We start from the raw sequence: 14,622 nt of genomic DNA, 5'->3' as shown, positions 1-14,622 counted from the left end.
AAACTTGGTCCACCTATGATATGACTGTTCTTTTCAGCTGATGTTACTCCCTTCCCTTCAACCACCTGGCTCCATTCTGCTATTTCATGGAAACCAGTTGATTTCTGATTCATAATTTTAAGCACTGGCATTAATTTTTTAATTACTAAACATCCTGTCTTACTCAGATTACATTAGTAAAATAGGATGACGCGTGTTAAATGTATGATTTTAAAACAAGCGCTAGACTGAAAAGTTTTGGAAAATAAATAAATAAAGTCTGACCGTTCTGTGGCAGCATATGACACTGCAGGCTGTCGGTCTCTTCCATAGCATCACTCATCAGATCCTGAAGAATCTGCTGCTCCGCTTCAGGAAGCAAAGGTGCCTGAGCTGGTGGGCGACTCACTGCTTCAGTCTGGCAAACATTAAACATCTTCATTATGACACCCAAAAACAATAGCTCAAATGTGCTAATAGCAACACAAGTATCAAAACATCCGTCAAGTTTGTCTGATAATAAATAATTTGATAGTTTGACTTTAAATATTAGGCATAATTGTCTCTCTCATTATCGACGTTATTAAGAAACTCACAGAAAAATATTTTTCAATTGAACTGACCTTCACCCTTTGCTTAGTGCTTCTGCGTTTAGCCTCCAGTCCAGAAGGGGGCAGTAGATCTCCATAGCTGGCTATGTACTGAATAAGGTTCATGAGAGCGGCACAGGAGTCTGAACAGGTGCGAATGTGAATAACATCACTGGAGCAACGCAGCTCAAACCTTGGCTCTGTCTAAAGAGATATAAATGGCACAAGATAAAGACAGAAAAAATTGGGGCATCCTGTGTCAGAGAGCAGACAACCTTCTTTCATACCATTTTGCCATCTGGTCCTGGTTTGACTGCTGTGATCCTCAATTCCAGAGTCCCCATATCAACCACCTGGACATAGTCTGAAGTCACAATAATAAGAAATGAAACCAGCATCCTTGGCTTACAGATTCTGAAACTGCACTGATGTGAAAGCCTCCTCACCTCGTGCCAGATTAACAGACACAGCATTGATCTTGTCAGACAGAAACAATGCAGCATCATCTAAAATTATTCTGTAAGGGAAGAAAGTATGAAAAATATGAGAAAAGCGACTAGAAAATGTTCAATTACAGAAACAAAAAATGTCTAGAACTGCTTTTACCTCAGACTGGAGGAAGAATGATCTAAAGACACACTGCTAGAGATGCTGAAGGTCTCCACGGTCAGCAGAGATCTCACAGGTAAATACAAAGGTCTAGAAAGAGAAAACTACTGCTTAGATCCAAACGGTCTTTCAAAAGAAAAGCACCATATATACATTCTGTGCATAAGAAAAGTTTTCAACGACATCTTTTTAGCGCTAGATAAGGGAGACTGTGTTATTTTAGTACTATTGGATCTTAGTGCGGCTTTCGACGTGATAGATCATGAAATTCTCATCTCTCGTCTTGAAAATCTGGTAGGCCTGAAAGGCATGGTCTTGAAATGGTTTCGATCTTTTCTAAGTGACAGATATTTCTCAGTTAATTATGGAGATTCAATCTCTAGGAAAAGATTGCTTCCATGGGGGGTCCCACAGGGATCTATTCTTTCTCCTACACTGTTTTCCTTATATCTGCTCCCCTTAGGTAGCATTTTTAGAAAGCATGGAGTATCATTCCACTGCTTTGCCGATGATACCCAACTCTACCTGCCACTAAAACACCCAACGAAATCTCTTGACACCCTTTTAGCGTGTTTAAACAATATTAAAAATTGGATGGCAACAATCAGCTTGTAACACTCCAAAGAGAAAGGAAAACTTGAAATCGCATCATATGACCCCTTTAATGCTAAATGAAGACAAGACTGAGGTTATTGTTTTTGGCCAGCCAAAAGATTCTGCTAAATCCCTTTTAGATTTAAGCCCATTGACACCATATTTTAAAACATCGGTTAGAGATTTAGGTTATCAGATTGATGATAATTTAAAAATGGAAAAGCAAATAAATTCTGTGGTAAGTGCTTGCTTTTATAATCTGCGCCATTTGGGCTAAAACCAAACACTTTTTGTCAAATGGCAACTTCGAAAGAGTTATTCATACATTTGTCCTATCACGTTTGGATTTTTGTAACTCGCTGTACAGGGGCATCTCTGCCGCATCCTTGGCTTGATTACAATCAAGAAATATGTTTCTATCTCCCCGGTACTTGCAAATTTGCGCTGGCTCCGTTTGTTTTAGAATTAAATATAAGATTTAAATTTTTGTATATAAATCATTAAACAACCAGGCACCTTTGTACCTCACAAACCTCTTGATACCTTATAACCCCCCTAGAGCCTTGCGCTCAGAAATCTATAAACTTCTGGTAGTGCCTAGGACAATTCGTCATCAAAAAGGTGATAGGGCTTTTGCAGTAATGGGGCTGAGATTGTGGAATGAGTTGCCGCTACATATCAGCTCTGCTAAATCTCTGTCAATGTTTAAGAAACTGCTGAAAGCTCACTTTGGGGTGGCAGCTTATGTGAGTTAAATTATATAGGAGATTATTTGTGATTGTTAGATTGGTCAACAAACTAACATCTAATAACTAAACCAAGTTGTATTTATTTTAAACAAAGACAGCACAAACACCTTTTACAGCTAAGTTCGTTACGTTTGTTACCTAAACAAAAACAAATATGTTGCTCAAAAATTAGACAAAAGAATTTGGACACATTTTGGTGACGTTAGTTCTGAGCTTCATTTCTTTGCAGATGCCACTTGAGTGAAATGCAATTAAATTTCATTGAATTCCATTGTAAGTCTCCAAACCATTTTTTGAGGCATTATTTATCTCTTTAAATACTGGATAGATGTATCGGTAAAGATTATGCTAGAATCTAACTAAATGTATCACCTGTAATCCAGTGAGCAGCTCCACAGATGCAGGTGGAGGGTGGACACAGATGATGGGGGTGTGTAGCCAAGCACCGGCTCATTTGACACATTTAAAAAGTTGACTATCTACAGGGGAAAGACAAACCGTAATGTTTAGCACAGGTTAATGAACTACAAGTCAGCTATGTTACTAACTGATTCAACAACTCTCATTTATCTTTACACCTTTTTGAGATGTCCACAAGCCCACCTTAAAAGTACATGTTAAAAGGCGCTCTTCTTTCATGTGGTTTGCATGAGGTTTTTATATATATTTTATTACCTGGTCATACCAGCCCAGACTTGAAGGCACCACTCTGTGCTCCAGCGTAACTCCCCTGATGCCAATGGCTGTGAGAAACTCCTGAAAGTACAGGAAGATGTGCAGCAGATCCAGTTACAAGTTTAATAACACAAACAGGATTTTTTATGTTTTTTTGATCAACGTTTCTTCAAAAAAAACACAGTAAAACAGTAAAAAGTTATTATGAAACATTATACCAAGTTATAATAACTCATAACATATAACACATTTAAAAATGTAATTTATTCCAACAATGGCAAATCTATATTATCAGCAGCCATGATTCCAGTCTTCAGTGTCACGTGATCCTTTAGAAATCATTTGTTATTATTAGCATTTTGAAAACAATTGTGCTTATTAATATTTTTTCAGGATTCTTTGATGAATACAAAGTTCAAAAGAACAGCATCAACTGAATGCATCCTAACTAAAAGTATGAATTTTATTATTTTATTTTTATCTTTATTCTTTAGTTTTAAACGGTATATTGTTTTGAACAGCATTTAACTATGGCAATTATTTGGTTTACCTTGACATTGCGCTCTGTGTTGTGGGAGGAAATTTTAACAGCGACAGACAGCATGCTATGGGGCTCCAAACTGAGCCCCTCAGAGGGAGATGTCCTTTCTGGGGTAGATTCAGATGCATACATCACAGGCTCCAGCCAATGAGGACGCGTCCTGCAGGGCAGATTAACATTCCATTCAGGGGCATCTCCATCCACCGTGCCTGAGGAATTAAATATACCATGATGTCATTAAACAAACACCAAAAAAAAAAAAAAGGATTAAAAAATATATATATACACAGAAATCTATGGTCAAACATCTATATATTTTAGTTTACACAATTAACAATAATATAACCAGGTATCTGCACAATCATATAAAATAATTGAAAAAATAAAAGGCTAAACAACAAAAACAAGTTTTTGTTTACCTTGGTGATAGAGGCAGGCCTGAGACGTGTGGAAGCAGACATAATGCTGGTCTTTGTAGCCTTCATGCTGCGTCACACCAAACAGCGTCCCGTTTTTTACCTCCATCCAAAATTCACCGTGTTTTTTTGGTAACACACTATTATCATCCTGCTGGAAGTATTGTCATTCATTACATAAGACTATGTAAGTTGCTTACACTACTTGGCTAGATAATGACTCGATATTGAAGCACTATCTTTGCAATACTGATGTAATACCTTTAGCTGTGTGTGCAGAGCCAGCAGGCCGTGGTTAACAGACAGGACGATGGAAAAGAGGCTCTGAGAGTTCTTAGGCTGCATCTTACTCCTCTTCTTTCTCCTGTTCCTATAGCCCAGTTCAGCAGGAGTGTAATACTGCAGGAATTCTTCCTCAGAACCACTCTCCTCCTCTTCACACACATAATGTGAAAAAATTCAGAACAAATGACTAACAGACAGCATGTCAGATGAAATGAATACCTGAAAACATCTTTCCAAAACAAAGTCCTGGCATTATTATCAAAAAGTATGTTCATGCATGTTCATTCTAGGCTGATGTTAAATATTCAAGTGAGCAGAAGGGGAAATGTTCTTTACCCTCAGGGCCAGCAGATCTGAACTGACTGAAGCTGTCTTTACTGTATGTGTTAATGAGTTGACTGGCTACAGACAGACCCACCCCATACGGGATGTTCTCCACCGTCTCTACTGGAGATGGAGCAGTGGGCTCCCATAGCAGCAGGTCATTATTAATCCTGGAAGAAAAGAGCTCATTACAGCAGAAATTCAAAATAATTTTGTATGATGCACATGTAGATTTCTAAGCTGTGACGTTTTCTTCATGCATTAATTACCTGTTGTGTAGTTTTTCATAAAAGTCTTTATTGGGCAAAGAGAGCTGCACACTGGGGAAAAACAGCTCAAGGATATAGCGGGAGTTGCTAATGGTTTTCTCCTGGAATTCCGTCATTTCCACCACGTCTCCTGGGATGACCATCTGCATGAGGCGCAAAGTTATTACCCATAATTATTCACAACTGATAATTAATAAAATGATCACACAATTTAGGAGACAATGAAAAACGCTATACCTCCTCATTCTCATACATGACACGCCGTGAGGAAAAAGGGGATGGCTCAGGTTTGCCAAAATCACACACATCCTTCAGGGAGTGGGCAGCTCCTTCCTCCTCTTCCTCTTGTGAGTGACCATCCGCTTCTTCCTCCTCTTCCTCAGCTGTTACACGCTCTAAGATGGAGTGCACAGCCATGGGGTTCACCTTCAGAACCACTCTGAATGGGAGCAGAACATTTTAGTTTCTGTATCTTGATGAATTTTATCAGTAAAGATCCATAGAATGATCATGAACAAAACAGGATAGAGAGCACAGCATACCTGGGCCAGTCGAATTTGCCACAGTCGGAAGATGTCATGTCCTCCTCCATGGTGTTAGCGACTCGTAAGAACCTGGCTGCAGGATGATCTTTGTCTTCTTGGAATGATCCTAGTGTAACAGAAAAGACATTGTATGATTAACGGTGTGTTAAAATACAAATGCATAAAAGCCAAAAGCTTTCCTTAGAAATAACATTTAAAAATTGGTTCTGTATTTCGTATCTGCTATATATAATAACGTAAATGTAATATTTGTATATTATCACTTATTAATGTTTTAAAAAATTATATTTGAATTGCTATTGTTATCCTGTCTTGCTTTTTTTGCATACTGAATTAGCTTTTTCTTTTTGGCATGAATAATCCATTGGTGCCATTATACTGTAAAGATAGTCATGCTTGTGTCGATTCTTCTGCACAGACCACAAAAAACAAGAAAACTATCAGAAACCTTCAGGAATTCAAATCTAATTTGCATTAAATATGCATTACTCTTTTTAGAAAAGAAGTAGTAAAACAAAGTGCATAAAAGTTTCTCTGTATCGTGTATATGGGGAACGACTGCAGAGGAACATTCAAAACTCAAACTCAATTTAAAAGTCAGTAAAACAGCCAGTTTCCTTGTCTCTTAAACTGAAAATGCAAAGATGCAAGATTATTTTTATGCCTTGATCAGGATGACTCTGTCTGTAAATGAGTACCATTGAGCTCCTTGAAAGTGAGCTCCATCTTAGTCTGCTCTGATGAGTTTCCTCCAGTGAACTCTGTCTTGAGCTCCAGATCTTCCAGCTCCAGCTGCAGCAGCTCTTTCTGCAGGGACTTCTTAAACCAGGGGCCCCTCTCCTGATCCGAGCGCAGATCTGGGATTGGAAACCGCACCACTAGCACCAGTAGAGGTGCATTTATTGACACAGACATATGGCAGTGTGCTGGGGTACGACTATCATCCAGGAAGACCTCTGCGAAGGCCTTGTGCTTGTGAGGAAAACACACAACCCCAATAAGATGCAAAGTGACATAAAAATAAATGAAAATAAATTAAGTACAGAGAGATAATGTTTCTCACCAGACTGACATGTTTATTGTAGGAGGTGTACATGTGAGATGCCATCATCTCCGTGGTAACCAGTTTCTGAGGCTGAAGTAAGGAGTTGAGCCTGTCCACAATGCTGACATCACACTCTGAGCGCACTTTACCCAGCTCCACTTGCAATTCTGCCCTACGAGGTATAGTACTCAGACGTACCTGCCCGCCCTGATGAAAAAGAAAGTGTTGGATCATGCTTACTGTCTGCAAGTAGCTAAATTTGTGATTCATTTGAAGTATAAATAAAGGCTATAAAAATTTGAAGTATAAATAAAGGCTATAAAAATCAAATGATTAATGTTACTAGTAAAACATCATATAGATGGTCCAGACAAGGACATATTCATTAGGCCATTTACTTTATTATGAGGAAGTACTCTCATCAGCACCATGCAAGATGTTGAAATACTTCAGGAAGTTACCTGCGGGCCTCTGCGTTCTGTTAGTTTGTAGAGTAAATGTAGGCATATAGGAGGAGGAGAATCACTACTGGCTGAGACATCGAATGTAAGAAGCTAATGTTTGACACAAGAAACAAATATCATCATTATTATGTAAGATAACTATTCTGTGCACATATAATGTTTGTCAACAGACAAAAAAAAAAACACCTCGGTGTACTGGATTCCACTCTGTGTAGTGTGGCTGTCAGTAGAGTACAGACATTCCAAAAGCTCCACCTGGCTCAGAGAGAGATCCGTGTTTAATGTACGTACACTGGAGCCTTGACAGTGCTCGTATGTCACCTTTAATCCCTGACCAATGAACCTGAAGATAAAGAAAAATGCATTTTACATTACCTTAAAATACAAAAAAAAATACACTCAAATAAGCATAGGTTAAAGGGTTACTTCACCCAAAAATGAAAATTAGGCTGTGTTTTACTCACCCCAGAGGCATCCTAGTTTTGTTTTGATCTCTCCGCTGCGCTTCTGCGTACGTCACTTCTGAGCGGCGCATGCGCAGCGCTGACCTCATATGTCATCAGCCCGGAACTGCTTCCGTGTACAACTGTTGGCGCAAGCTAGATTAAAGTGATTATTACGTTTTGAATATGGATATTTTTCTTACAAAAACGCATCGATTTGCTACGGGAGGCCTTTGTTCGCCCCCCGGAGCCATGTGAGACTTTTTTTTATGGATGGGTGCTTTTTATTTAACTTCTTTGGGACTGAAGCACTGCAACACCCGCTGACTGCAATGATAGAGCTTGGAATAGCCAGGACAATTTTTAATATAACTCCAACTGGATTCGTCTGAAAGAAGAAAGTCATATACACCTAGGATGCCTCGGGGGTGAGTAAAACACAGCCTAATTTTCATTTTTGGGTGAACTAACCCTTTAAGTATGGGGTTCCACAAGGCTCTGTCTTAGGTCCTTTCTTAGGCCCTTTGTACATGCTCACCTTAGGATATGTGACTTTATCTTTTGCTTTCATTGTTATTCTGCTAAGCCACAGGTTTAAATTTCCTATAGACTGGTTAAAAGATTCAGTTTTCCCGGTCAATGGAGCAAAGTTATTGCTGTCCCACCTCTCTCATCTCTGACATCCCTGACATCCAATGTCAGCCATTCAACTAAAGGATGTTTCCCTGACCAATGTCCTGAAATTGTCTCAGAATGCACTCCAGACTTAAAATGTAATCATCGATATTTGAAAGAAGGCTGATAACAAAATATTAAACCACCATTTCTATAATATTCTGTATTTAATTTTAAGTGAAAGCTTACCTGAGATGATCATGTGGACAGGCTTCATCAAAGACAGTTCGTGATTGCAGGAAACTCCCAGCAGGGAGTTGATTTACAGACAGAATACGGAAAAACTCTGAAGCCATTGGTGCAAGATGGCTGCGGGAGGAGTCTGGAGGTGGAAGGGGGTCAATATGGAGGACAGACAGGCAGAGACTGCCCACTGTGAGCCTGAGAACCAGCTCAGGCCTGGAATCATCACAGTGGCCTTTAGATGGATGAGCTAGAGATCACACATAGGGTAGAGTTCTTATTGATTAAATATAGTCATAAGGGTCAACAATTACCATAAATCATAAAGCTGATAACGGGACATACATGTCTGCCGGAGCAACTTGTGGGTAAGCTGAGAATCTCTGGAAAGATGCGGCATCTCATTTGTCTGCTTCTCCTTCTGTCTAGGAACATCCATGAACTCGTCCCATACCGTCTAAGGAATGTGTCAAAAAATGTTTTGCACTTGTAATATCATAATGAGCCAATGAATGGTGACATAATCGATCATTAAACACTAATTATGAAACACGGAGTTCAATGTTAAAGTGAGAAGTGGTGACCTACGGCTACATTTCCAGATGGCGACTCCCCCAGGGAGGTGGAGTAGTTGCTATTTACAGACAAATCTAGATCCACAGTGGGTGGATCCCCAAGCGGAGGCAAAGATGACAGGCTGTGTGACATGTCCATATCAGCCATGGAGAAAAAGACGTCCTCTGTCCAAACAAGAAACAGATTAAATATGTATTTAGAGATGCAAAAACAGAATGTAGAATTAAAAGATTTGCTGTGCTAAACTAACCTCTACTGGACACCGTTCTGGTGGTCTGGCTTTCAAACAGTTCCTGGTCAGTGGCACCTGTAATGGTGTCTTTCTTCAGGCAGCGGTTGAGCTCCATGTGGAGGCGATACTCATCCTCCTGCTGCATGGGCCGACTCTTCCTATCCTTTCCTATAGCAGACCACTCCTGTACGGCTGTATATAAGCAATATAAAAGAAGCAGTCGTCAGATTCATTGGAAACAATTTATCGACGATTTTATTTAATGAGGAAACCATATGGGAAAATCATATATGAATAGAACAAAATGTCACCTGAGCTAGAGAAAACCCCAAACATGTCCAGTAGGAGGTGGACTTGTTGTGGTGAAAGCAGCATGATTAGAGAATCAAACTGCCCATCAATATCCAACTGTGAAAAGACCAGTCATTAAAATTTATCATTAAAAAAAATATACATCATGCCTTTTGTTTTGACTAATCCATTCAGAAATACAGTTGATCCAAAATGTAATTGGACAATTAAAAGACAAATTCAGATTTTCAAACAGCTTTGCATTGTTACAATGTAGATAATATATGTAAACAAATAATGTGTACTCTTTCTCTTTGTTACCTGCACCCAGATATCCCAGTTTATTTGTCAGAAAAAAATCAGCCAGATTAAGCAAAATGCATAATTTTGGGTTATCCGGTGGTCTTTATCCGGTGTAATTTTGTTAAATTACAGATTGAACTTCTGCATTTGTTTCCACCTTTTGTCGGATTGACAGGAGTGCGTGCCAAAATCAAAAGTGCATTATGAGTGCTGAAGATTTTGGAAAAAGGGAAGGCTACAGCCCTTTTTTTTTTGGTTTCTCTAGTTGTGTAGCACCAATTTCATTTTTTTCAGTTTCTACTGCATAGACAGCCAAGTTTTATTAAAAGCCCATCTTGTTAGTGGTCCCCCTTTAAGACACAGCTAAAAATGTATTAATGTTAAAGCATTAGATAATAAATTATCACACAAAGTGAAATTCAATTTAAAGAAATACACAAAAAGTTTGCTATGCTCTAATTCATAAAACAATAGAAATATTGTTAAAAATGAAGACAAAAAGCATTTAAATACTTTCTGGTTGTCAAACATAGTGGAACACATTCACTCAAGGAATTATCATTTCAAAAAAGGAAGCTAGGCTAACCTGTGCAATACTTTTATAGAAAGAAAGAATTAAAATAACTGTATATTTGTAACTGTGTGGTATATGTACCCACCTTAGCTCCGGGCATGGCTTCATTTTGCTTCAGAACCACGGACAGCTCCAGTTTACCACAAAGGCAGCCCATCTGCACTGGCTCAAATGGTGTACTAGAAGACACAGGTTCTGGGAACTGAGGGTGAGGCTCACAGATGATTTTTGGGTTCCAACTCGGCGAAAGCTTGGGTTCAGTTTCCTTTAATGTATAAAGAACATATGTTTTCGCAGGCTTTGGAATTGTACTGCTAAACAGCAACAAAAAAATGTTTTTGCACTTGAAGTTATTGTACTGCTATAGGGTCAAGTTAGGCTGAGGTCAAGATGATTTTTGATTGCAGCAGAATAGATACTCACTGTTTGAGTGGGGGATGATTTGAGGCCGGCACGTGCTGATTCTGAAAACTCATCCCAGAACACATAGGCACCTTCCAGAGTGAGGTTTTTATGTGCAAATGTAGTAGGCTGATGGATATTGACACTGGAGCCCTCCTCCACACTCTCATCACAGTAAACCATCCTGAATATCACAAAACGTACAGACAGTGTGGTGATGATTCAAAAGAAAACATATCATGTTGTAGTGTCGAAAACATTTAGTTACAGTGGGTACGGAAAGTATTCAGACCCCCTTAAATTTTTCAATGTCAACAATTCTGTGTTTTTCTGTCAATATGGGGTGCTGTGTGTACATTAATGAGGAAAAAAAATTAACTTAAATGATTTTAGCAAATGGCTGCAATATAACAAAGAGTGAAAAATTTAAGGGGGTCTGAATACTTTCCGTACCCACTGTAAATCTCCAGAACTTACTTATTGATTCGGAGTTCGAGGGCAATGCCAGTTTTAGAATTTTCAGGAACGTGTTCCATCCGCAGGACAGTATCCACAAAAGTGACCTTGACTCTCCTCAACACTAACAAAGAGAACAGGGAAAGGATCAGTCATTGACAGGGAATCACTGAAAGACATAATCTGATTCAATAGCTCTAGGCAACCAATCAATCAGTCAATAAATAAGTAAGTCTTACATTTAAATGATTTTATGGTCTACAGGAAGAGGCATACCTGTCTCAATAGTCTCTGCAAACTTTTCCAGACCCTCCAGAGGTTGCAAGCTCTCTCCCTGATCATCAGTGAGTCTTTGGCTTAGACACTCTTTGGCCAGCTGCATACTGCTGGTCATGAAGCTGGACCAGCACATGGGCTCCATGCCTGATGCTTAAAAAAGATTTACAATGGGCATAAACAACATTAAAGTCGACATAAAATGCTAATTCGCCCTATGTATTTTCTAAACGAATCTTAATGATATTATAGTTAACAATTAATTTGTACATCTTTCTTTTTTTATATTTGACTTTGCACGTTTTAATTGAAATGTCATAATCAGATCTCCCCTTTCTTCCAAACACCTGCAAACTCACATTCAGATCTCCCTCTATCTAATCATCAAACGATGGACATAACCAAGTCCCCGCCAAACATTTTTTTTCTTTTTCAATATTCTGTTTGACTCTGATGTACATCACAAATAGAAAATAAATGATCTGTCGCTTCTTTGTTACATCTCAACTTTAAATTAAAGATGGACAAAGAAAATATAGAATAGCATTATAAAAGAATATTATTAGATAGAAAAATATATCATTAAACAGTGTACAATATAAACAATCAAATACAAATATATTAGGAAACATTGTAAATGAGAATAAACAGAATTTTTGAATGCTTAGCATCGCAATCAAAACATCTGTCAAATTTATGAGGTCATCTGAAAATAATTCAATTTCAAAGATGCTTCCTACCCATTCGAGGTCTTGGCCTGAACACCATCTTCAAGCCCCTCACTTCCAGTGCACAGTTGTCCTGGAGCAGCGAGGCCCATGGCACAGTGAGAGAAATGGCCTGGATGAAGCCCTCACTCACCTCAAATGGAGCATCTACAGATTCCAGGATCTCATTCAGGGACTGAAGATGAATTCAATTTTAAAGCAAAAGAAGTAAAACTGTGGATGACCATCTTTTTTGATGATTGCTTGGGGATAAGCTGAAAATACTATTAAGAAAATCACCCTCAGTTATATCCAGTAATAACATGTCAGATTCCATTAGTGCAGGAATCAGATAAAACATCTTTAATAAAATTTGTGTTTAATTACGTGTTCTGCTGAGGGAGGGGGTCAATAGCACGATTGTACAGAACTTACCCATTTGTCCAGCGGCACTTGAGCAAGTGAGCCCGTGCCTTGATAGAGGTCCAGACTAAGCTGGTCCAAACTGAGCTTCTCCTGGAGGAAATTACCAAGATATCGATGCAGCAGGTACCTGCAGGCACGCTTCTTAATAGACTCAGAAAATGGCCATGGCATCTTGACTGGCTCTTGGGTTCAGTGTGTACTGAAACAAATTAGGACATTCAAGGTATTAAATGCCACATATTCCCATCAGTGTTATTTTAGTGTCATTGATACACAATTATAGTTTTTGTAAATATTCTGAATTATTACGATTATATTTTCTTAATTTAATTTCATTATTATTCATCATTTTATTAGTGTGTTTTTTTTTTACTTTGCCTATAAAGTATTTCTTAACTTTTATTTAAGATTTATTTAGTTGAAGTTATTTTTGTACTTAAACTTAAGCTAAAGAATATGAGAAAATAAATTAAGTTAAGGTTTTTTAATATACTTTTATTATTTTTCAATTAACAAAAAAAAGTAAAGTTATTTATGGTTTTACTTTTAGATTTAGTTTAAGTTTGATAACTCTGATTCCCCTTTAACATTAAGTTTGCATTAAGCTGGAACAGAATACATTAAAGATTGACAGTACATAAAATACATACACACGTGTCAGAAGTCCTCGTGGAACTGATAAAAAAAGTGAACTTGATCCTGACATTGTTTTGCTGAAAACACCCACAAAATTATTCAGTGAAGAGTTGTCGATGACAATAATTCAGGATAAATACACATTCTGCCTCTAGCTGACTAATGCAGACCTCCAACTGATGTGGCTGCCAGAACAAATTACATCTGCAGAACTAGTAATTCAATACCATGATGCAAAGGACTTCTAGAGCCTGAGATTACTTTGGCAAACCCATCAATTCACAGCAAACGACTGGCATTGACTCAGCTATTCAATGTGTGTACTCTAGTACAGCATCAGAAAGCCTGGTTGTGGTGAGATCATTTTAAATGACATGCAGTTGTGTTTATTTGTCTGACATGACTGACGTTGCTGTCTGGCCCAAATCAACAGAAACTAACGTTATATAGTGACCACCAGTGTTTGCGCAATTCTTAGTGAGTTTGTTTGTCAGCTAACAATGACAAATCATGGAGTCACACTGCACAACAGCAAAAAAGGAGGGTTACATTTGTCCGTCTCTGCTGTGTGGTCATTCAAAATCAGAATGACAATAACTTACCTGTATTACAAAACAGCTGACTAACCGTTGTTCTTGGCATAAGGTGAACTAGCATGCTGGCTAAACACAATCCTTCATACCTTCATTCAAGTTTATCGGTTTAACTGAAGCATCGCTCAGTAATAACAGCTATATTAAACTGAGGATGGTAGTCCTCGCGCGGATTATGAGAGGCTGTCGGGTCGCGTGAAAGCAGCATCTCTGTTCGTCTGCTTATAAGGCTAAATGATGTTTACAAACACGCTCGTGATTGCGCGCGGTGTGTTCATGAGCATCCGCTCTGCGCAGCTGCTACGCATCCAATCCGCGCAGCTACAGGAGAGTGGAAGCGTTGTTATATATATATATATATATATATATATATAAGAACAGTAAAATCGCTTTATTTATGATAAGTAGGCTTAAATTACATGGTGTTAGCTGATGATCTTAAGTCAAGGTTTATAAATCTTACATTTCTTTAAATCTGTGATCTAATCCGTTCCCCGGTATTTGCATACAAGAAACTGATAACCAGTGTTGGGGAAAGTTACTTTTAAAGTAATGCATTACAATATTGCGTTACTCCATACAAAAGTAACTAATACGTTACTTTTTATTGAAAGTAATGCGTTACGTTACTTCTGCGTTACTTTTAACATCTGGACAGAGCTTGCTTGTTTGTTTTTAAAATAAAAAAGTTATATTTTTGGCAAATATAAAAGCCTTTTCACACCAAACGTGAAATGAATAAGCCTCAGGCTGAAGGGAAAGTA

The 14,622-nt window shown here is 38.3% G+C and overlaps 1 protein-coding gene across 3 annotated transcripts in view; it reads right to left on the bottom strand.

Moving 5' to 3' along the window:
• LOC107664023 (autophagy-related protein 2 homolog B-like) overlaps positions 1 to 14,622 on the bottom strand; it is a 26,591-nt gene that overhangs the window by 9,158 nt on the left and 2,811 nt on the right. Inside the window, exons 2-31 of one of the 3 annotated variants that reach the window (XM_016454475.1) lie at positions 13,868 to 14,041; positions 12,639 to 12,828; positions 12,237 to 12,399; positions 11,497 to 11,649; positions 11,242 to 11,344; positions 10,786 to 10,948; positions 10,448 to 10,627; positions 9,506 to 9,602; positions 9,213 to 9,386; positions 8,975 to 9,126; positions 8,732 to 8,843; positions 8,393 to 8,636; positions 7,272 to 7,428; positions 7,083 to 7,175; positions 6,640 to 6,828; positions 6,275 to 6,548; positions 5,574 to 5,682; positions 5,269 to 5,470; positions 5,032 to 5,174; positions 4,775 to 4,932; positions 4,415 to 4,587; positions 4,157 to 4,307; positions 3,747 to 3,946; positions 3,197 to 3,277; positions 2,894 to 3,000; positions 1,176 to 1,268; positions 1,016 to 1,086; positions 857 to 933; positions 603 to 773; positions 265 to 397 (exon numbers count right to left, since the gene is read on the bottom strand). In XM_016454475.1, the coding sequence (XP_016309961.1) occupies positions 265 to 397; positions 603 to 773; positions 857 to 933; positions 1,016 to 1,086; positions 1,176 to 1,268; positions 2,894 to 3,000; positions 3,197 to 3,277; positions 3,747 to 3,946; positions 4,157 to 4,307; positions 4,415 to 4,587; positions 4,775 to 4,932; positions 5,032 to 5,174; positions 5,269 to 5,470; positions 5,574 to 5,682; positions 6,275 to 6,548; positions 6,640 to 6,828; positions 7,083 to 7,175; positions 7,272 to 7,428; positions 8,393 to 8,636; positions 8,732 to 8,843; positions 8,975 to 9,126; positions 9,213 to 9,386; positions 9,506 to 9,602; positions 10,448 to 10,627; positions 10,786 to 10,948; positions 11,242 to 11,344; positions 11,497 to 11,649; positions 12,237 to 12,399; positions 12,639 to 12,800 (4,285 nt within the window). In that variant the 5' untranslated portion in view covers positions 12,801 to 12,828; positions 13,868 to 14,041. Of the gene's footprint in view, positions 1 to 264; positions 398 to 602; positions 774 to 856; positions 934 to 1,015; positions 1,087 to 1,175; positions 1,269 to 2,893; positions 3,001 to 3,196; positions 3,278 to 3,746; positions 3,947 to 4,156; positions 4,308 to 4,414; positions 4,588 to 4,774; positions 4,933 to 5,031; positions 5,175 to 5,268; positions 5,471 to 5,573; positions 5,683 to 6,274; positions 6,549 to 6,639; positions 6,829 to 7,082; positions 7,176 to 7,271; positions 7,429 to 8,392; positions 8,637 to 8,731; positions 8,844 to 8,974; positions 9,127 to 9,212; positions 9,387 to 9,505; positions 9,603 to 10,447; positions 10,628 to 10,785; positions 10,949 to 11,241; positions 11,345 to 11,496; positions 11,650 to 12,236; positions 12,400 to 12,638; positions 12,829 to 13,867; positions 14,188 to 14,622 lie in introns of those variants that run through there. The other 2 variants (XM_016454469.1, XM_016454482.1) reach the window with 2 other exon arrangements.

Source organism: Sinocyclocheilus anshuiensis, unplaced genomic scaffold (genome assembly GCF_001515605.1).
Source record: "Sinocyclocheilus anshuiensis isolate Anshui unplaced genomic scaffold, SAMN03320099.WGS_v1.1 scaffold129, whole genome shotgun sequence".
NCBI lineage: Eukaryota > Metazoa > Chordata > Actinopteri > Cypriniformes > Cyprinidae > Sinocyclocheilus > Sinocyclocheilus anshuiensis.
Note: the sequence above shows the minus strand (reverse complement) of the source record. Positions and strands in the feature narration are given on the sequence as shown.